Raw genomic sequence first — 24,106 nt, forward strand, 5'->3', positions numbered from 1 at the left:
GGCTTCAGTTTTTCATCTTTAAAATGATGATGGACTAGATTGCCTTTTAGGCCTTTCCAGATCTAAATATATGATCAGGTTTTCTCTTTCAAGATCATAATACTGTGGTTACAAGACACATAAGTCTTTCCAGTCTTTTCTGGAATCATCCTGCTTGTCATTGCTTATAGCATAATAATATTCCATTAAAATCATATACCATAGTTTGATGGATATCCTTTCTCTTTCCAATTTTTAGATATTACAAAAAGAATAACTATAAATATTTTTTAACAAATAGGTCCTTTTCCTCCTTTTTTTTGGATGTCTTTGCTATATAACCCTAGCAGTGATATTGCAGGATCAAAGGATAGGCATAATCTTATGGCCCTTTGTGCATAGTTCCAAATTGCTCTCTGGTACAGTTGAATCTGTTCACAATTCCATCAACAATGCATTAGTGTCCCACTTTTCCTCCATCCTTTCCAACGTTCATCAATTTACTTTTTTGTCATGTTAGCCAATCGAGTTGTTTTAATTTGCATTTCTCTAATTAATAGTGATTTGGAGCATTTTCTCAGATGACTATAGATAACTTTGATTTCTGTGTCTGAAAACTGCCTGTTCTTATCGTTTGACCATCTATCAATTGGGGAGTGACTTGTATTTTATAAATTTGATGTAATTGTCTATATATTTGAGAATGAGGCCTTTATCAGATTTACTTGTTGCAAAATTTTTTCTCCAGTTTTCTGCTTTCCTTATAATTTTGGTTGTTTGTGCAAAATCTTTTTAATTTTATACAATCAAAACAATCTGTTTTACATTTGTACTGCTTTCTATCTCTTTTTATGTACTAAATTTTTCCCTTTTCCATAAATCTGACAGATAAATTATTCCATGCTCTCATAATTTTCTTATGGCATTATGTGTAAATCATTAACTATTTTGATCTTATCTTGATATTATATATATATATATATATATATATATATATATATATATATATATATATATATGATGAGCTATTGGTTTTTATCTAGTTTCTGCCATACCGTTCTCCAGTTTTCCCAGCAATTTTTGTCTAATGCGTTTTTGTTTCAAATTTTTGGATTTATTGTATAACACATTACCTTGGTCATTTACTATATTGTAATTTGTACCAAATCTATTCCACTTTTGCACCACTCTGTTTCTTAGCTAGTACCAGATTATTTTGATAGTTACCACTTTATAATAGCTTAAAGTCTTGCACTGCTAGGCCACCTTCTTTTGTATATTTTTTTCATTGATTCCCTTGGTATCCTTGAGCTTTTGTTCTTCCAGATGAATCTTCTTATTTTTTTCTAGATCTATAAAATAAATTTTTTTTTTTTTACTTTTTGCAAGGCAATAGGGTTGTGACTTGCCCCAGGTCACACAGCCCGGTAATCATTAAGTGTCTGAGGCCGGATTTGAACTCAGTTCCTCCTGACTCCAGGGCCAGTGCTCTTTCCACTGTGCCACTTAGCTACCCCTATAAAATATTTTTTAAAATTTTTTTGCAAGGGTTAAGTGGCTTGCTCAAGGACACACAGCTAGGTAATTATTAAGTATCTGAGGCTACATTTGAACTCAGGTCCTCTTGACTCCAGGGCTGGTGCTCTATCCACTGTACCACCTAGCCGCCCCTAAAATAATTATTTTATAGTTCCATTGGTATGACACTTGTAATAATTATTTTAAACAAAAGTGAGTAATTGGAGTTGAATATGAAGGACATTCTTTTTTAAGGACCATACTTTTTTTAAGTTCAGCAAGGAGGATTACAGAATGTTCTAAGTATTGTTCATATATAGGAGAAATAGAAAACATAGTACCTGTTTTCAGTCTATTTGGAGAGACAAGAATATGCAAATACAACTTTGAAATAATAGTAAAATGGATAATTAAATATTATATTGTGTGGCATAGACAATAAATATTTTAGTTCAGGGTAAGGGATGTTTATAAAGATTGAAATAGTGAAGGAAGCTTTTTTTGGAAGAGATGGTACTTAACTTGAATAGGATTTGGATATAGGCAGAGACAATTAGGAAGGGCATTGCACACAAAAGACAAAGCAGCTTCTGATATTTTCCAAACCTATGCTCTTGGGCTGCCTTGTAGGAGATCCTAAAATGTATATGGAATCTTTTGTTACTTCATGAACTGAGTCCTGTGGATGGTATCCAAAATAGACTTTTTGTATTCTGAATTTCCTTCCATATTATTAGAATGTGAATATTATTAGAATTAGAATTAAATTCCAATATTTAAAATTTCTATGCAAGCATTAATATGTAGGCATAATAGGCATATCTGTTTATATTTTGTAGAATTATTTGCTATACTTGTCTAGCTAGCATTAAATAATTAATTTATTTCACCGTATTTCAACATCCTAAACCCAATTCCTTAATTTTAAAAGTATTAATTCAAAATATTTCTTTTTATTATAGTTGTCTTAAGGGAGTCACAAATTTTAATTTCTATTTCACCACACTGTGGTCATTTCCTTCTGAGATAATTGATTCCTATCCTCTAGTTATATGAATAAAATCAAGAGATATGATGTTACTCACTGAATTTTCTTATGAAGAAGTTTCTTTCCTGTTTTCTGAAAAAATTCCTCTTTCCAACTTTAGAGAATTGTCGATTTTTCTATATGTTCAACTTTTTCTTTGTTTTCTAGGCTTATGTCAGCTCTCCAAACAATGATGGATGAACTGACCAGTCAACAAGCATTAGCTATTGTGGTCACAATGGAAGAAATGAATTGCAAAGATTCATATCTGATTGAAAAGTAATTTTCTTTAAAATTTATGCTACTATAATTGTCTTTGTATTACCATTTCAAGAAAAATGTCTATTAGTATACAACAAAGTATATACTGGTATATCCAACTAATATATACCACAAAGTATGAAACCTTTTTTGTATACATTAAATTACATTGAGAATTGTCTTTTGATTTTATAATTTTCTTTTGCAAAGTACAGAACAGAAACAATTATATTTTAATTTCCTGATTTATAAATGCCTTCAGACAAGAACCTAATAACATAGGAAAATGTAGAGGAATAAAAGATTTAGCCAAATAATTTTCAAAATATTGGTTCCCATTAAGGGGAATTCATGGCCATACAGACTTTGAATTTCCATTATCTACTAGTGTTGTGACCTTGACATTTTCCTGCAGATTTATTATTTCTTTTTTTTTTAAGATTTTTTTTTTCAAGGCAATGGGGTTAAGTGGCTTTCCCAAGGGCACACATCTAGGTAATTATTAAGTGTCTGAGGTCGGATTTGAACCCAGGTACTACTGACTCCAAGCCCGGTGCTCTATCCACTGTGCCACCTAGCTGCACAGATTTATTATTTCTTTAATTAAATAAAATAATTTAGGAAAATATATAGTTTGTTTAGTGTTAATTAAATGGAATCAACTGTCTATTATTCAGTTGTTGACGCCTGGGTGTGGGAGCGAGGCGGAAAGGTAATGAATTTTGCCACTTAGTAGTAACTTAGTAAACGTTGCTGGTGGGAGGAATTGAATTTAATGGCAACAACAAATTTTGGATTAGTTTTGAAATCAAGGTACTTTTTGTATTATTGGTTGTCTAATATACGCTTCTAAAAATGAAGTTTATTGTAATAATCATTGTTTGATATTGCTTTCAGAATTGCTTCTGTCTTATACAAATACCTGCATGTCTATAAATCAGTGGAACTGGCAAAGATAACCAAAGCTTTAATTCACTTGCATCATTATAATTTAGAGCTTATTAAGATTCTCAGAAAACTACTGCTTAGGTAAGTTTAAAATAAAGTTATTTGTTTTAGTTTTCATATGATAAGCCATCCACAATATTTTTGATAGTTTAACAGTGTTCTAATATGATTGTCTTAGAAACAAATGGAATTAAAAATTTGGCCACCATGAGGACCTTACAGGCATAATATTATTTATTATGACTATTGTAAAATAATAATATGAAAATAATTATTCCCACTTTGGGGGAATTAGACTAGATCCCTGAACTTCTATGATTCATATTGATGGCTCTCTGGCCTCTTTGCCTAACCTGGACAATGTTTTGTGATGTGTTTTGACAGGTCTTGGTTGTCCTCTTAGCAAAAGATTTGGAACTTATTCCCAAACAGATCAGTTTTCTTGATTTTTTAAAAAAAGCTTTATTATAAACATAATACTTAACAACCATACCTTACACTGACCTTGCTTTGTTACTGTTTACATTTAATTGAATTTAACTTTAGTTTTTTAAAATGTCTAAATTTTTTTAATCACTCATCTAAATCTCTATGAGGATTTTTCCTTAGTGTAGTCATAGTAGACACTTTGTTCTTCTAACTATTTTTTTAAAAAAAATTGGCATTCTTTCATAAAGGTCTTCTAGATTTCCTTATATTCCTCATATTTATGATCTTAATTATGTTATAGTATCCTATTACATAAAAAACTAATTTTTAGATGTTTTGAACAGAGATCCTATTATACAAAAACTATACTACTATATCAAAAAAACAAATTGTTGACTTTTTAGTAAAAAAAAGTAAGACTATGAATATCTTTGAAAAGGAAATGCCTTTTTTTTTGTTTTTGATAGAGATTTCAGAGAGTATATCCTAACATTAGGATTATTAGGTGGAAAAAAAATAGAATTATAAGGTGAAAATATTTTTTTGGTTTTTGTTTTTGGGTGGATTTTTTGGTTTGAGGGACTTTAAAATTTTTTTTAAATTTTTTATCTATTTAAGGCAATGTGACCACACATTTAGGCAATTATTAAGTGTCTGAGGATGGGATTTGAACTCAGGCCCTCCTGACTCCAGGGCCAGGCCAGGACTTCCACTGTACCACCTAGTTGCCCTGCACTGTGTCACCTAGCTGCTTAGTTTTGGAGTCTTTTTAATCACAGATTTCCAGATTACTTTACCAAAAAAAAATTTCTATAAGTTTGCAATTCTAAAATCAATGAATGAGTATTTTTATCTGTAATCTTGCCATCATTGAATTTTTAAAATCAATTTTTATAGATTTTCCTTTGTTTTTAAATTACCTAGATTTCCCTGATTTCCTCCCTTTTCCTGCCCTTAAAATATCATTCCTTATAACAAATAATTTTTCTTAAGCAGAAGAGAAAAATAATTCTATAAAATCAATCATCAGATTAAAAAAAAAATCTGCTCTTATATTCAAAGTTCCAAACTCATTAACCCCTGCTTCTGTAAATGAGCAGGAAGAAGCATCTTCTCATCTCTTCTTTGGGACCAAACTTGAACATTGAATTTTGTTGATTTTTAGTTTTTTTAACGAAGTTGATAGGTGAAAAATGGTATCTTTAATATTTTGACTTGCATCTCTTTTATTATTAACAAGGTTGAAAGTTATAAAAAGTAATTCTTGGCCATTTATATTTTATGAAAACATCTGTTAATATTGTTTGATCTTAAGTGAATTGGAAGACTTTCTGTTTTCTTTTTTATTTGGATCTGATTTAGAGAGTTTAGAGAAGGCCTGTTGAGGAAATTCTCTCTGCCAATGTAGATTTACAACTACTGTACAAATAATAGTTTTAGTGAGTTGTCAGGGATATATCAGATTAAAGTGACTTCTCTTGGGTCACAAAGCTAGTATGTGTCTGAGGCTCGGCTTGACCCAGGGTCTTTCTTCCTCCAAGCCACATTGTTTTTCATATTGGGAATTACTTTTGCAACAAAAAAAATTAACAGTTTTTTGGTAATCTTTTCTATATAGAAGCATATCTCTCTTGTGCCTAATAAGTGTTTTCTATTTGTTGAATAGAAAAAAAAGCCATGTTCCCATCACAAATGAATATCTGGTTTCTTTCAGAGACCCATTTCTGTTTTATTTTTACATTTTTCTTTCTTAATTTTTTTTTGCATTTTCAATCTGTGCCACCACTTAGTCCAATCAAACAAGTTGCCTGAGTGACCTCAAATCAGGGACAGCTAAGAGGCACAGTGGATAGAGCATCAACCCAGTGGTCACAAAGATCTGGGTTCAAATCGACCTCAGACACTTGATACTAGTTGTATGACCTTAGGCAGGTTACTTAATCCCATAAGTCTCATTAAAAAAACAAACAAAAAATAGGGGGCAGCTAGGTGGTGTAGTGGATAAAGCACCAGCCTTGGAGTCAGGAGTACCTGGGTTCAAATCCGGTCTCAGACACTTAATAATTACCTAGCTGTGTGGCCTTGGGCAAGCCACTTAACCCCATTTGCTTTTCAAAAAGCTAAAAAAAAAAAATAATAAAAAACAATTGGAAATCTTTAACAAAAAAAAAAAAAACAAAACCCACCAAAGAACATATCTAATGTTAATGTGTGGTTTTCTAAGTTAGTATGTGATCTTGTAGGGATCCCTAAGTATGATTCAGTTTCTATCTGAGTTTGAAATTACTTTTCCTAGTCAGCATATAATATTTGATTTAATTCAGCAACTACTTATTGCTGCTTTGAGCAAGGTAATATGTTAGTCCTGGGGAATTAAAAAAGAACTCTAACAAAAATGAAATAATCCTTATCTTCTATTTATCACCTAATAAATGCATTGTTTTAACCTAATATAATTTATGAAAAAATGCTTTTTTGATGATGATTGCTTTGTCTTTTTTATTTTCATTTTTTTTACAGTCATTTGAGAAAAAATATTATACCTAGTGAAATTTCTGTGCTGGTCTATGCTATTGCCTTGCTTCCCTTTCCTTGCTTGGATGAATCAGGGCTTTCTCGGGTAGAATCTATTTTGCCACAATGTAGTCTAAGTGATCTAAATACTTTTGCATCATCTCTTTCAAAATGGGTTCAACATGATCATTCATATCTGAACAATGTTCATCAGAAAAACATCAAGCTACTTCCACAATTAAATACCTATGGTTATCAGAGATTACAAAAAGCCAGCAATTTAAATGCATTGTGGGAAGAACTTAAGTATGTTCATGGAGAATGGTTTGAAGAAGAACTTCTTGAAGAAACAATTGCTACCTTGCAACGGTTGAGTGACCAAATTACATACACAAACATTACCAACTTTACAACATTTATTGTCAAGGCTAGCTACCTGAGTGCTCCAGTGCTTGACAAGATAGCTTCTGTGACAATTCAGGACATCGATAAGGTACTAGTCGAATTTCGGTGTTTCATATTAAGCTTATGTACATATTACAAATAATTTTAGTGGGTGAAATGTTGAGTTTTGAGTCAACCTGGATAAATCATTATTCTGTGTGCCTCTAAGGTATAAATTGGTTGTGTATGATCTCTATCTCCACCCCTTAGTCTCAGTTGGTTTTCCATCTGTCAGTTAGATTGGCTTTCTTAGCTCCAGCCCTCACACCCCCTCATCTGCCACCCATGGGTGATGATTTTGAGAATCTAATAATGGTTACTTTATCACACGGTTACCCATCAGTAGCCAAACAGCTAGAGAAAAGGAAAAAGAATGTAGGTGATCCAGTGACTTTTGAGATTTCAAGAACTGATTTATTTATTTTCATGAGGTAAGAAAGATGAGTGAGAAAATTCGACCCAATCTGTCAAGCTCTGAGGACACTGAGAAATAAACAAAATTTTCTCTACTCTCATATAGTTTACATTCTGTTGGGTAGCATTCAGCATATAAAGATGAAATATGAAAATCATACCTTTCCACTAAAAGTGTTGCTTGATGATATAAATAATGCATTGGGATTCATTTCTGGAAACTGGATTATTTCTGTCAAAGTGAAATCTTCAGGAAGGTTAATGCTCATGATAGATGAGATATGATAAGAAAAACTTCTAGCAACTATACCTTTAGATGTCTTTTTTTTTTTTTTTGATTTTGCAAGGCAATGGCGTTAAGTGGCTTGCCCAAGGCCACATAGCTAGGTAATTATTAAGTGTCTGAGGCCGGATTTGAACTCAGGTACTCCTGACTCCAGGGCCAGTGCTCTATCCACTGTGCCACCTAGCTTCTCCCTCTAGTGTAATTCTGAGAGAATTTTGTCACTAATAAATTTTATTATTAAGTATTATGGACCTCAATTTCCAGATTTTGCAATTTTTTCTGATTCTTGTGTTACTATTAATGAAGTTAGTTACTAAATACTGAAATGACTAAATGAATCACAGTGTGAGGGAGAAGATAATCAATAAACCAGAAAATCTACCATCTTTAAAAGTGACATATAACTGTAGATTTTTTTTTTTTAAATCGGACTTCTGTAGAAAGTTGTACTAGTTGATCTCTAAGGCCCCTTTCTGTTCCAAGACTATGATTCTATAATCGAGTTGCTTTACTGAATTAATACTTAAACCTAACAATTTTGTTTTTCTGTTCAGATCCATCCTTTGGCAATCCATTCTATCTTACTTCCCTTCAGCGTCCTTAACTATGATCCACCCCAAAAGGATAAATTCTTTGGAGCTTGTATCCAGCGCCTTAACTCAGAATTAAGTAGGTTTATTCTATTGAAACTGTTGGTTTGGAGAATGTTTTCACTGCAATTTTTTTTTTTAGGTTTTTTTTTGCAAGGCAAATGGGGTTAAGTGGCTTGCCCAAGGCCACACAGCTAGGTAATTATTAAGTGTCTGAGACCGGATTTGAAACCAGGTACTCCTGACTCCAAGGCCGGTGCTTTATCCACTACGCCACTTAGCCGCCCCTTCACTGCAATTTTAAGATGACTATCAAAATATGGTCAAAGAGAAAAAATTCTTTGTTGAGTACTTAAAAAATTAAATTAGGTCTATTTCTATCCACATGCATGCAATACGTATTATACACTATATTCTTTTCTCTATCTTCATTCCCAGTGGATCTAGCCTCTGTTATACATAAAGGATTTAAACCTTGACCGTACTTTCCTCAGACTGCATCCTGGGAACTCCTTAATGCTTACTACACAGTAAATACTTCATTATACCCCATGTCGTAGTTTTTCCCCTATTATTCCCCAATCAGTGGATGCTTTTTATTTTCACTTCTTTATGAACAGAGTCTGCTATGTATATTTTATCATATACTGGGCCATTGTTTCTGTCTTTGTACTTTATTAGAATTACCGGGCCATAGGGTTGGGATGATTTAGTCACTTTTCTTAGTTTACATTCTAGTGGGGGGGCAGTATATATATATGTGTGTGTGTGTGTGTGTGTGTGTGTGTGTGTGTGTGTGTGTGTGTATAATATACACACACACGTACAATGTATATAAAATGAAGCTGAAAACAGAAAAGGACTCATGTACAGAGGTCATTTCAGCTGAAGTTTGAAGGTAAGGAGGTATTATTACAAGAGGTGGAAATGAAGAGAGGGGCACATTCCATGCAAGGGGATGATATTCTGCCCTGTGAAGAATAAGATATATGGCTGGATAGTACAGTAGGTAAAGGAGAATTGATTTATAAGAAGACTTTCAGAGCAGGTTAGAGCCAGGTTGTGAGGGAATTGAAGTACTAAGTACAGGGGCAGCTAGATGGCACAGTGAATAGAGCACCAACTCTGGAGTCAGGAGGACCTGACTTCAAATCCAGCCTCAGACACTTAATAATTGCTTAACCTTGGGCAAGTCACTTAACCCCTTTACCTTAAATAAATAAAAAAAAAATTTTAAAAGGGAGTACTAAATAGGGGAGAGTGTGTGTGTGTGCGTGTGTGTGTGTGTGTGCGCACGCGTGCGCGTGTGCAGCCCTCAGGTCAATCTTAGGCTTTTGACAAGTAACTCAGAAGAGTAACTTAGAGGGAAAGAGGTGGTTCAACCAGTTAATGCTAAAAGTCCTAAAAACCCTCCAGAGCAATGTATGGAATAGCTCCTCCCTCTTGCCATCCTTCCCAACACCTCTCTACAACCCCCTACAAGTAGTTACTTCCTCCCCATTATACCCATTTATATACTTTCCCCTTACATTTACCCAGGGTGCCCTTTTGTGACACTTTCCCTTCAAAGGTATCCTGGATAATTAATCATCCCCTGTTTAAAAATCTCAGTTATTCAGTTATTCAATATTATTATTCATAATTTTTAATGAGAATCTTGGTGCTTTTATGATTATTTCTTTTATGAATCCTATCTTCTTTCCAGGTCTCTTTGAACCTCATATCTTAGTGTTTCTTGGCTTTACATTGGCCCTCTCTGAATGTTTTCCAAAAGATCTGATAAAGGCAATATTTAACATCGAATTCCTCACCAAATTGGATTCACAAATTCAATGTGCGTATCTATAATATTAAAAAAAAAGCCCTTTAATGTGTATTTTATATAGAGAGCTCTAGTCTAAGATGAACTGAAAAATTTTTTTAATGTCATTTAAGGTATTAGGACATGTAGTGGCCTAATCACTTCTAACCAAGTGGTAATTTTTTTCAGTTTTGAAAGTTTTATGTAGAATTTATTATATTTTAAAGGAAAAACAAGCTGTATATATAAAAGATCCAGTTTCATGTATCAATTATCTTTTTTTAATTCTGATTTGTACATAAAAATGCACAATTGTATTTGTTAAATTTGGGGGAAAATTTTCTTAAAGATATGTAAGTAGAAAATAAAGCCATCTGTTATCTCCCATATGATAATTTTAAAATAATACAAGAGGCAGCAAGTTACAATGGGAGCATAGGCATCTTGCCTTTAACATTTGCTAACTATGTGACTAAAAAATAATGTATTCACAATTGCAAGTACATTGCTGATGGACGCCCTTCAAAACAGAAAAAAAGTCCCATATACTTTAAGGTTGTAATGAAAATAAAGTTCTTATATTTTTTACCTTTTTGCTTTAAAAAATTATGACAAAGTATGTCATTAATAGGGTGGGCTCATCAGAAAATGTTTAATAAGGTCTTATAAAATTTTAGGCCTTGTCCTAGATGCTAGTAGTTCAAAGACAAAAATGAAGTGGTTTTTGCTTTCAAAGAGCATACATTTTATTGGGGAAAGCCATCGTATAATACACAAAGATAAACAAATTGTTTGGAGGAGGATGGCAGGATTGATATTAGCAGCAAGGGATTAGGAAAAGTCTCTTGTGGGAGATATTTGAATTGAATTTTTAAGGAAACTAGGAATTATAGGTGATGAGGAGGTGGGAAACATTCTAGGTATGAGGATATATAGTCTGAATTAATAGAATATTTATGAGCTACCAAGTTTAGATTTCAATTCTAATTAGTATTTAATTTTTCAGACTTACCTCCTTTTTTAAATATAAGAACCTATGGTCGTCTCATGGAATTTAATAGAGCAGTCTGCTTGGAATGCCCTGAATTTGAGGTTCCTTGGTTTCATGACCATTATTGTCAGCAGCAGTACAATAAAGGTTTGAATTTCTTCCTTTTTTTGTTAACAACTCTAAATCTTTATTAAGATATTTATTATTTATGTCTTATTTTTCCACAATTACATGTAAAAACAATTTTTAATATTCATTTAAAAACTTTTTGAGTTTCAAATTCTCTCCTCCCTCCTCCTTCCCTTGATATTATGTTGTATCCTAAGTCCTTCAGAGCTGTCTTGCATTATCATATAACCTAAGAATAGATAAGTCATTAACAGTTGATCAAATGATATTTTTATTATTGTGTACACTGTTCTCTTGGTTCTGCTCATTTCACTCTACATCAGTTCATATAAGGATTTCCAGGTTTTTTTTTTGAGAGCACCATAATTGTCATTTCTTATAATACAATAGTGTCCCTTCACAGTCTTATATCATAGTTTGTTCAGCCATTCATCAACTAATGGCCATCTCCTTCATTACCAATTCTTTGATACCACTAAAAGAGCTCTGTAAATATTTTTGTATATATAGGTCCTTTTCTTTTTTTTTTTTTTAACTTTGGGGTACAGATCTTGTAGTGATATTGCTGGATCAAAGGATATGCATAGGTTTGTAACCATGAATTTTTCTCTTTTTAAAAATTTATTTATTTTTACATTTACTACAATAGTCTTGTTGTAAACATAAACATAATCCCCCTCCCCTGATAAAGATAGAGAAACCTTACAAAAAAATAGAGAGAAAAAGAAAAAGAATTGTACTTCAGTCTGTGTTCAGATACCATCAGCTCTGTCTCTGGAGTGGATGGCATTCTTTATCATATGTCCATTAGACAAGTTTTTTCAATATTTTTTCCCACAGTTGTATAATCATGAATTTCTTAAAAAGATATTAGTTTCTAGTTTTCAGATATTGATGAGGTAATTATGTTACTGTTTCTGTGGAAGTTATATAAGACATAAGAATATACAGGAGACTATTAATAGTTGTATCCTTGAGACCAGTGGACTAAGGTTAAGTTTGTAGGTAAGATTCATTTATCTCTTAGTAATTAAATGAAAGTCAAAAAAGAATGTCTCATAATGGAGTAATAATTTGGTATAGCAAATAAGGTTATAAGGGGACTCCAGTTTATATTTACTTATTTTACAATTTATCATCAGAAATATGAACATGTCAGTATACAAAGGAGAACAAAAACTATTGTTTACATACCTGGTTGTAATCATATTGCCATGCTTATCTCTGATCCCTTTTAAATATCTTTTTGCCCTCTTTCGTATATTTTTTAGAATATGTTAACACTTTAAAAAAATCTTATCCCTATTTACTAGCTCTCTTCATTCCTCAAATAAAAGTCTTCTCTTGTAATAAATACTATGATAAATAAAAATAATTAAATATATTTGTTATATCTGAAAATGTGCAACTTCATCATCTCTGTGTTTAGATGTGAGGCATATTCCATCATGAGCTGCTCCAGTTTATTTTAGCAAAATCTTAAAAACAGTGTAAAGGCTAGTTTTTAATTTAAACATTCAAACAATATGAGAAATTACTATATAAGGTTTAGATTCATAGAAATAATCTTAGAAAGTTTTTATGGTTTAGTATAATTTTTATTCTGTTGTTAAAAATGTTGCCTTTGAACAAAGTAATTTTCTTTTCTTTTAGTTAATGGCAGCATCAATGCAGTTCATCACCAGATTTACAAAATGTTGGGAGAAATCCTAGGAGGACCCAATTACATAAAACCATCAGCTCTTACACCTTATGGATATATAGTGGGTAAGTCACTAATGTTAACAAGATCAAAATAATATAAAAATCATTTCATTAGTATTAGAACATGGGAAAGAAACATGAAGAGCTTTTTGTTTTCTTTTTTAACTCTAACCATTGATAAATTCCTTTATTCCCTCTACTTTGGCTAAAGCACTGTTAAGTCTTTAGAGGATTATTGAAGATCATTGAGTTACAATCTCAGTCTTCATAATCAATATGGAGGAAATAAGATGTGGATTCAGGGTAGAGAAAGATATTGTGGGCTCTGAGAATTTAGGAGATATAGATCAAAGGAAGCATCTTGGGGGTAAAAGCTTTCCAAGTTTCATGAATGACAAGACAGAGATATAGGAACATGTGTTTGAGTAATGACAAAAGAGCAAAGTTTAATAACTAGGACAAATGAAAGGAAGAAGAGAAGAACTTCAAAGGTGGAGGTGCCCCTAAATTGTGTAGGATCCTGAATGCTAGGCTAAGAAGGCTAGACTTTATGTAGTTTGGGAGTGAAACTGTTTTTTTTTAAAACCATCAGTTATATACTGATCATCAAATCCAGTTGCTGTTCTTTAGTTAAGTGCTACCTCCTTCCTTTCCTCTCCCCTCTGATCTCTTTGCAGCAAGACCCTGAACATTGTGTGTCCTTTTTACCCTCTTCTCCCTAGGATTAATGAAACTCTTCTTTGAAATTTCTTCTCCTTGAACAGATAATGAAACATACTTCCTTCCACTTCAGAGAAAGGTTGAAGATGAGTGCAGAATGTCAGATATAGTGACACTGTTGGTTGGTTTTAAATATTTTATTCAACATGAGAGTGTAATGCTCCATATAAATTGGAAATGATGATGCAAAAAAAAAGTAACTATCAATAAACTTATTTTTTAAGTATTAACACTCTCCCTCAAATTTTCCTCTTTGATCCCTACTTCTCTGTCCTCTTCTTCCTCTTAGCCTCTCAATAGGACATATCCTTGGTCCTTTTCTCAATCTACATATTCTTCTTTGGCAACCTCATCTATTCCCCAAAACACACCACCACCACCAGACTTGCCTAAATTTCAGACCCCTACTTTTAGTTCCTGTAGATATTGTTCCCTGCATGTTCCATTAAAGATGGTTTAAGAATTATATGAATATACATGTACATGTGTATGTTTAAAGAGATACACACCCAGTACTGTTCTCAGAGTAGTCATATAATGTAGAAAGTATGAATGTTGGAGATAGGGATTGGATCTGTGTTTTTTCCCCAATGGAAGGAATTTTTGGATGAAAAAAACTGCCTCTATTAATGCAGATCAGCATCAATAGCACCCTGCAATTAGAGGCTTTTTTTTTCCTTTTGAGGCAATTGGGTTAAGTGATTTGCCCAGGGTGATATAATTATTAAGTATCTGAGGTCAGATTTGAATTCAGGTCCTCCTGATTTCAGGGCTGATATTCTATCCACTGTGCTACCTTAACAGGTGCCTAAATCACTGAAAGTGCCCTTAGTGATCTGTCCAGGGTAACACAGTATGTTCTCTTTCCACTAGTACCTCAAAGTCAACACATTCTGAATTCAACTTAATATCTATACCCCTCCCCCCAACCTGCTCATCCTTTTGACTTTATGTCTATCAGTTCCCTTAGTCATCTGTGTTCAAAACCTCCAAGTTCTCTCTGACTCCTTTAAAATTCACAAAAAAACCTCCAAGTGCTGTCATTTTTTATCTCGACAATGTCTCATATTTGTCTTCTCTTTACTGTTCCCAATGCTCTTGAGCCACCACTCTCTTTCAGTTCCCCATTATTTCTCTACTGGACTTCTGCAAGTCTCCCGACCAGTGTCATTCATGCTTCTAGTTTCTTCTTATTCCAATCCAACCTAAACAATGCAGCAAAATTTCCTAATGCACATCTCTAAATAAAGTCAAGCCTTCTTAGCCTAGTATTCAGGATCTTCCCCAATCATTTTAAGGAAGAGGAAATGGGGAAATTAACCAACAAGACTGGATATATAGGAAACTCATAAACTCAGACTTTTTAAAGAGAAATAAATCATGTGGTTATTTGTATTTTATGCTCATTTATTTTTATCAAGATAATGATAAAGGAAAAGAGTTGAGAAAATTCACCTTTTATTTCATTGCAGAGATAAGGTAACATTGGGATGGAAAATTGACATTGGGATGGAACATGTACTGATTAGTTGTACTGAACTTTTTTAGATATTTGTTATGAGTGGTGTTTTGTTAGGGGTGGAGGAAGAATTCATTTGGATACAAATGTGAGGTAAAAACAAAAGTTACAAAGAAAATTTTTAAAAAGAGACATTCACAAAAGGTAGATGCAAGGTCATACAACAGAGGATAAATAAAAAAGTTCTGCAAAAATGGTATCAGTCACCAGGCCTAGAAGTGACTGAATGACTGATGAATGTGATTAATGAACTCTTGTAACTGGTCTCTGGAAAATCAAGGAGAATGGAAGAAACGATGATCCTGAAGGTGGGCAAATGTCCTGAGTGTTGAAAAAAGGAAGACCAGAATGGCTTCATTCAGAGGAAGTCAAACCAGACTAATTCCTTTACTGTTCTTGAAAGGGAAATCAAGAGATACCTTAGATACCTTGGTATCAAACTCAAATACAAACAAGGGCCATTAATCCATATATAAGGATCCCTGTGGGCCACACACTGGCTTTGTTTCAAATGGAATGTTATCTATATTTTATTATATTTTTGTTTTTTGGCCTATACTCAAGAGTATTTTGGAACCTATGTAGACAGGGCTGGACATGACACTTCTGGTCAAAGTTTACCTAAAATTTTAGCATTTGACAATATTTATCATAGTATCTTTGTGAACAAGATGAAAGAATGTGGATTAGATGAGAATATACTTAAATGGATCCAGAACTGGCTGAATGTCTGGAACCAAAGAGGAACCATGACTAATTAGTTGCCAGCTTGGAAGAAGGTCTTTAGATGAGTGACCCAAGTGATATAAGGCATTGTGCTTTACCTTATACTGTTCACGTTTTCATCAGGTACTTGGTTAAAGGCGTAGATGGCACATTGATCAAATTTGTCAATGACACAAAGTTGGAAGAAGTAGTTTAACATACTAAACTGATTCTAACTAGAATATGAAATTAGAATATTGGGTTGAACCTAATAAGGTTACATATATCCCTAATAGGGATATATGTAAACTCAGCAGCAGGTTTAAGAAATCAGCTTCACAGGTTGACTAGGTTAACACTTGATCAAAAGAAAATCTGGAAATTTTAATGAACTACTGACTTAATAGAAACAGGTAAAGTGATGATGACACCCTCAAAACTTAAAATGATATTATGAATAGAAGGACAAGATGCACAGTGAGGGAGGAGATGGTCCTACTCTACTTGATTTTGGTCAAACTACATTTGGAATGTTGTGTTCCATTTTTAGTGCCATATTTCATGAAGGACTTTAATGAAGTAGAGAGCATTCAACAAAGGACAACCAGAATGATGAAAGGCTGCAAAGTTATGCTGAGTTGGGGATCGGGTGAAGGAACTGAGGATTTTTACTTTGCAAAGGAAAAAACATAGGCAAAAGCATTTATCTGACATTTACTATATGCCAAATCCTTTGGTAAGCATTTGGGAATACAAAGAAAGGCAAAAACACACTTAATTCTAAAAGAGCTCATGTTCTAATGGGAAAGAAAACACAACTATGTGTTTATACATGTACAGAGAAAACACACATGCAAATGCATGTATGCAGATAGGATCAAAGCTATATTGTACATGTGTATATGTTTACATGTATTTTTATATGTGTATACTGCATAGATATTATGTGTATGTATTAATACACAGAGTGAATGGGAGTTAAGCTCAAGAAGGCACTAGCAGAGGGGGGAACCAGGAATGGTTTTTTGCAAAGCAAGATTTGAGGTGAGAAGCCATAGGCAAGGAGAAAAAGCTTTCCCAGTGTGAAGGGCAGTCAATGAAAAGGGATGGAGTCTGTGTGAGAGCATGTTATATTAAAAAAAAAATACATGTTTTCTGCAAGTTTTATTTGTTATTTGGTTGTTTTGGGTTCATTTTGTAGGGTAGATAGGAAGAAACTAACATAGACTGCAACTATAATTGAGCCTTTATAAAATTTATATCTTGGCTCAAATTTGGCACAAAATAGCACTAGGATGAAGTTTGGAAAAGCATTTTTTTAAAGCATCTAATATGTGAAGGGAAGTCAAGTGTAGTGGTAGAAAGGGGCTGGTTGTCAAAGATTTTTAAATACAAAGCAGAAGATTTCATAAAGAGAATATAGTGGTTTTCTTGATGTGTTTTCTTTACATATAGGAAAGTGATTAGATTTTTACTCCTTGGCATCACCTGGAGTGATTTTGCAATGGTATGGAAGGGGGAAGTTGAGGAGAAATGGGGGAGCCTTCATTCTCATCAGAAATGACTCAAGAGGAAACAACATATATACTTAATAGGGCATAGTAATCTAGACTAAAAAGGAGAGACAGGAGATGGGTGAAAGGGGACAGGGAAGGGAGGGGAGATATAGGGGATAGAGGAGAGGGTAGATCATGGGAGAGGATAGTCAGATATAACACATTTTCTTTTTTACTTTTTGCAAGATGATGGGATTGGATGACCTGTCCAGGATGGGGTTGGATGGTTGCTAGGTCTCTGGGGTGAGATGTAGGAAGGCCAGTGCTCTGTCCACTGCTACTTAGATGCCCCACAGCACATTTTTGAAGAAAGACAGAGTGAAAGGAGAGAGAAAATATAATAATTGGTAGTGGGGAGAAATGGATGGAGGGAATTACAAGCAGCAATAGCAACTGTGGAAAAATATGGAAGTAACTTCTATGATGGATTTGTGATAAAAAATGTGATCCACCCCAGAGACAGAACTGAATCCAGTTTATGTTTGTGGGGGGAGGGGGGATTATATTCACTCTTACAACAAGATTATTTTAGAAGTAAAATGTAAATAAATTTTAAAAAAGTGTCTGGCCCAAGGTCACATAGCTAGGCAATTATTAAGTGCCTGATTCTGAATTTGAACTCAGGTCCTCTTGACACTAGGGCCAGAGCTCTATCTACTATACCACCTAACTGCCCCAACTAGATACAATAAATATCTTATAGATTTTCTTCATTGAAAATGTGAACAGTATTAAAAATAATTAATTTGTAGTTTCTTGCTTAGCAAATGTGAATATCAATAGTGTGATAGTTATCTGTTAAACTAATGCAATCATATTTTATGAAGAAAATTGGCATTTTGTGATGAACAGCAAGGAGGGAGATCAAAAGGAATGAAGGGAGCCATAAGAATAATTAAATGAACTGGGGAAGAGAGATAACTTGAAGGATTACTGTCTAAAAATATTCAAAGGGCTAGTAATTTAAAAAGAGATATTATATGTAATTTCAAAAGCCAGAATTAGTACCAGTGGGAATTTATAAGGAAGTAGATTTTTAGCTAATTATAAAGATCTTTTTAGCAGTCAGAATTCTCCTTAAAAAAATGTAAAGAATTACTTTGTGAGTCAGCTTGGTGGCTTAGTGAATAGAGCACTGGTTTCAGATTTGAACGCAGCCACTTGCTAGCTATGTGACCCCAGGCAGACCTTTGCCTCAGTTTTCTCAGCTGTAGAATGAGGATCGTAAATGCATCTACTTCACATGGTTGTTGGATCAATGAGATGATATTTAAAAAGCATTTAGCAGTGTCTTGCTCATAGTAGGCACTTAATAATTCCTTGTTTCTGTCTTCCCTCTCCTCCAATCCCTTTTTCTCCTCCATCAGCAAGCTTCCTATTACTAGATGTGCTTTTTCAAGTAGAGGCTGAATGAATATCAGAAATATTATAGAGGGGATTTTTATACATTTGGGAGGGTGGACTAAAATGACTTCTAAAGCTGTTGTATAATGAATATCTTAGAGTTTTTTTCCTCCTTAACTGAAAATGTAAACAAGTATTAAAAACTGATTAATTTGTATTATTTCTAACTTAGTGTATGTGATATAGTCTCTTAGGATAGACAATATTTCCTAATAAAGAGTAAATGAGGAATTGACCAAGTCATTTGTTTGCCCCAATTGTGAAAGGACTAATTTGCCTATTAGGGATTAAAAGGGATTCTTTGTTAATGTATTCTGAACTAGCTCAGTGTTAGAGATTGACACATTAATCTTCAGTTAAGTGTGCTCTATTGGGCAGATTCTATCAGATAGTAAATGAGAGCTAGTTGCTTGAGTATCAGAGTGAGAGTCAGGAAGAACTGAGGCCTGCTCTCATGTTCTTATTATCTGTGTAATTCATCCTGGATGAGTCATTTATTTCTTCATGTTTTAGTTTTCTCATTCATCAAATGGAGATATCACCTCACTGACAGAATGTAATGAAATGTATACAAAATAAATGCTTTGAAAACTCCAACATACTAACTATATGCTCTTTTTATTCTTTTAGTAGTATAATAATTTCCCCCTATTTTTTATTATGGTCAATGTTCAAAATGTAAAATTAAGATGAAAAGAGTATGACTAATACTGCTTTTTTGTCTTTTTAATATCGTAATATAAATAAGATTTATCTTGTCCATACATCTGATTATCATGTTGCCTAACAGATTTTGAATGTATCTTGGATAAAGAGAAAAAGCCTCTTCCTCATGGAAGTCAGGATGAAGATGAACTGCCAAGTGTTCTCTGGGGACCAGATGTCCATGAAAGTAGGTCAGCACTGCCACTAGGAGCACAACGGTAAATTGTATTCAAACTTTAGATTTTGTTGGGTCAAAGTTATAATATACAATGAATATAACAATTAACAAGGAATGCTCTGATACATTTTTGCATAAATTAACTTGGCAACTATAAGTAATCTAAGTAGAAAATTTTAGTGTTCTAATTCCTTTAATTTTTGTTATTTTAAGTGTTTTGAATATAGTATTTAACTGTTGAACTGAATTGAAAACAGTTTTGTTTCTTGGAAACTTCTAATTATTCAGTGTCTTATTTTGATATTAAAAAAATAAATGGGCCCTTGGCCTCTCTCCTGAACCCCGCGGAGCCAGCCCCAACCAGAAATTCAGCATGTCGATTTTGAAGATCATTGTGGAAACCCCACCGTTGAAGTTGATCTCTGTACTTCAAAAGGTCTCTTCAGAGCTGTTGTGCCCAGGGCTTCTACTGGCATCCATGAAGCCCTGGAGCTCTGAGACAATGATAAGACCCGATATATGGGGAAAGGTGTCTCAAAAGCGGTTGAGGACATCAATATAACTATTGCCCCGACCCTGATTAGCAAGAAATTGAATGTTGTGGAGCAGGAGAAGATTGAAAAATTGATGATAGAGATTGGTTCTGAGAATAAATCTAAATTTGGAGCAAATGCTATATTGGGAGTGTCTCTGTCTGTTTGTAAGGCTGGGACTGCAGAGAAAGGTGTCTCCTTGTTCCGCCATATTGCTGATCTTGCAGGCAATGAAGAAGTCATCCTGCCAGTTCCAGCCTTCAATGTGGTCAATGGTGGCTCCCATGCTGGCAACAAGCTAGCAATGCAAGAGTTCATGATCCTCCCTGTTGGAGCATCAAACTTCAAGGAGGCCATGCGCATTGGAGCTGAGGTCTACCACAACCTGAAGAATGTGATTAAGAAGAAATATGGACAGGATGCCACCAATGTAGGAGATGAAGGTGGCTTTGCTCCTAACATCCTGGAGAATAAAGAAGATCTCGAGCTGCTGAAGGAAGCGATTTGCAAGGCTGGCTATACTGACAAGGTTGTAATTGGCATGGATGTTGCTGCCTCTGAATTCTTCCGGTCTGGGAAATATGACTTGGACTTCAAGTCTCCTGATGATCCCAGCAGATACATCTCACCTGCTGAGCTTGGGGACCTTTACAAGAGCTTCATCCAGGACTATCCAGTGGTATCTATTGAAGATCCCTTTGACCAGGATGGCTGGGGAAGCTTGGAAGAATTTTACTGAAACTGCAGGCATCCAGGTTGTAGGGGATGATCTTACAGTGACCAATCCCAAGCGCATTGAAAAGGCCATGAATGAGAAAGCTTGCAATTGCCTTCTGCTCAAAGTGAACCAGACTGGCTCCATGATGGAATCTCTCCAGGCCTGCAAGCTGGCCCAGTCCAATGGGTGGGGAGTAATGGTTTCCCATTGCTCTGGAGAGACTGAAGATACCTTCATTGCAGACCTGGTGGTGGGTCTCTGCACTGGGCAGATCAAGACTGGGGCCCCCTGACGATCTGAGTGTTTGGCCAAGTATAACCAAATTCTCAGAATTGAGGAAGAACTGGGCAGCAAGGCTAAATTTGCTGGAAGGAACTTCAGAAACCCTCTGGCCAAGTAAGCTCCATGACCATGAAGCCTCAGAGCTAATAGGCTACAGTCACCTCAGTAGAAGTCCTCCAAAGAATGGGCAGCACCAAGTAGTAGACCAGTTTTGTTTTGGGGTTGGGGGCTCTGCTCCATAACTCCACCCTGCTCTCTTCCACCTTTCTGTGTTCTCACTGCTTCTTCTGGTACCTGATCATTTGGTCCTTTTTTGGAAGACCTCATCTTGTGACTGGGTAGAATGATCTGTCCTCACCCCCACCCCCAGTGTTGATGTGCAGAGTCATATATACTTGTGATGCAGCCCCCAACAAGCCCATGGGCCAGATCCTTTAGTGGCTTCTATGTGCAGAATAAAAGAATTCAGTAATCCACTGGAAAAAAAAAATAAATGGGGGGGGCAGGTAGGTTGCACAGAGGATAGAGCACCGGCTCAGGTGTTAGGAGTATCTGAGTTCAAATCTGGCCTTAGACACTTAATAATTACTTAGCTGTGTGACCCTGGGTAAGTCACTTAACCCCATTGCCTCACAACCCCCCCCAAGTCAAAATAAATAAATGTTCTTTTTGTTTTATATAGGGTTGCTTTGGAATTTTTGGATTCTCGAGCATTTTGTAAAAACACTACTCACTTAAAAGGAAGATCTTCCATGAAGAAAAGACATCTGGAAATTTTGGGTTATCGTGTGATTCAGGTATTATGTGAGCTCAAAATGTCCTATTAAAAAAACTAAACTATTTAGGGGCACTGCATATAAATATTTTTCTAACATCTCTGCAAATGCTAGATGATTTATTGATGTTTTATCCTAATATGAAGTAGGCTGAATTATTTCATTAATTTGAAAATTCCAGAATTCTTTCACATTTTGAAGAAGCAGAAAAATTCTTATTTCCTCAGTTCTTATTTTTTTTTGGAAAACATGTTGACTTGTTAGCAATGGGCTCTACTACAGGTTTAAAAGGATCATTCAATCACAGACCTAGAGCCGGAAAGAGCCTTGGCAACTATCCAGTCCAGTTCTCCCTCTAACTCCCTGACCTTTTTCTTAACCCCCATTTGACAAATGAGGAATAAGAAGTCCAGTATGGCAAGTTGATTTGCACAGGGTCACATAAGGTACTAAGAGTCAGAGGTAGGATTTGAAATCAGATCTTCTGACTCCAAAGTCAGAGCTCTTTTCCCTTAAGTGGTAGGATTGAAAAACAGGTTAAGTGCAGTATTAGCCTTCAAGAGAAGAGAGGAAGAAAGCAAGTAGAGGGAACAGAAGAAAGCAAGCAGAGGGAACAGAAGAAAGTATTCATAAGAAACATGATCCCATTAGCTGCTGTAGAGGATCTGAGGGATGTGTTATGAACAAATTCTTGCTTAGAGCTCTGCTTCTAGTGGCTTGTATCTCTTATATTAAAAAAATAGATTATATATCTAAGTGCTAAAGCAAAAAGCAATCTGAATCTTCTATCTTACAGATTCCTCATTTGGAATGGAATTCTATGGAATTATCAACAAAGGATGCCTGGATGGAGTATTTGAGAGAGCGTATGTTTGCAGAAGTCCAATCATAATTACAGTTTATATTTATGATACATCACATTTTAGACTTCAATTATAATAGAAAACATGAACTTGAGTAAAAACAGTATTGTGAAGTATTTAAGACCAATTAAAAAATTTAAGATTGTTACTGTGTAACACATCTATAATTCTTCAAATAGATTTTTTTAAATTGCATACTTTTTCCCATAAAACATTGTCACTTCTTTTGGTATGAAAGTCAGATTTTTTGCTAATTATACCTGAATATATTTTTTAAAAGCATTGTAATCAAACAGTTTACTGGCACCTGAGGCCTTGCTGAATCCTCATATTAGAAGGGATGTATAGCCCACTAGTTTTCTATTTGTTTCAAGTCATGGATCTGGTCTTGCTCAAATATCTGTCATACTAACTGTGATATTCATGTGGCCAAATATTATTGAATGTTATAGTAATTTCAAGTATTTTATTATCACTATTGTCATAATTGCATATATTTTACACCTTTCCTTGTGACCATTCCAGTCAGAATTTTCATTTTGACTTCTAAAGCAATGATATGCTAAAATGTAACCTTTAAAATAGTTAGTGATTATATGAAACTCAGAATAGAACAAAGTTAAGAGTCATCAGGCTGAAATGTCACTACCCCATTTTAATACCATTTAAAATCATTTTTGCTCTGATTTTGATGCAGTCAGTACAAAAAGTCTTTTAAAATTACTATATGTTTTTATCAGATAGTAACAGTGAATGCTAGTTAAATTAATTCATCACAATTGTTCCTAAATTGACATTACATTGTTTTTCTTACTTGTGATCTTTGTCAAGTGCTAGATACTGATCTAAGGTATCATATCACAAGGACACAGTATTTCTGTGTCCTGTAGAAAAAAAAAGCAATATTTTTTAAAATTCTTTTTATTCTATTTTATTCTCTCTCTTTTTTTTAATCAGAATCTTCATACCTGTTTAAGGGGTGGGATTGAAATCAGTTAATATAAATCTGAAACTTCTCTGTCTTAAAAGTTTATTATTTTAGTAACAAGAGTTAGTTTGTGTATATATATATATATATATATATATATATATATATATATATATACACATAT

General features: G+C 34.2%; 1 protein-coding gene and 1 pseudogene across 3 annotated transcripts in view; both read left to right on the plus strand.

Annotated features, from left to right (window-relative positions):
• The window catches only part of LOC141507775 (FAST kinase domain-containing protein 1, mitochondrial-like), a 44,726-nt gene extending 20,662 nt beyond the window's left edge, over positions 1-24,064 (plus strand). For all 3 annotated transcript variants that reach the window (XM_074215756.1, XM_074215755.1, XM_074215757.1), the window contains exons 7-16: positions 2,693-2,803; positions 3,683-3,814; positions 6,683-7,169; positions 8,375-8,489; positions 10,116-10,244; positions 11,218-11,349; positions 12,985-13,098; positions 19,730-19,862; positions 22,038-22,152; positions 22,928-24,064. In XM_074215756.1, the coding sequence (XP_074071857.1) occupies positions 2,693-2,803; positions 3,683-3,814; positions 6,683-7,169; positions 8,375-8,489; positions 10,116-10,244; positions 11,218-11,349; positions 12,985-13,098; positions 19,730-19,862; positions 22,038-22,152; positions 22,928-23,023 (1,564 nt within the window). In that variant the 3' untranslated portion in view covers positions 23,024-24,064. The remainder of the gene's footprint in view (positions 1-2,692; positions 2,804-3,682; positions 3,815-6,682; positions 7,170-8,374; positions 8,490-10,115; positions 10,245-11,217; positions 11,350-12,984; positions 13,099-19,729; positions 19,863-22,037; positions 22,153-22,927) is intronic.
• LOC141507781 (alpha-enolase pseudogene) lies at positions 20,067-21,997 on the plus strand (annotated as a pseudogene).
• Positions 24,065-24,106: the final 42 nt, after the last annotated feature.

Source organism: Macrotis lagotis, chromosome 1, assembly GCF_037893015.1.
Source record: "Macrotis lagotis isolate mMagLag1 chromosome 1, bilby.v1.9.chrom.fasta, whole genome shotgun sequence".
Classification (NCBI taxonomy): domain Eukaryota; kingdom Metazoa; phylum Chordata; class Mammalia; order Peramelemorphia; family Peramelidae; genus Macrotis; species Macrotis lagotis.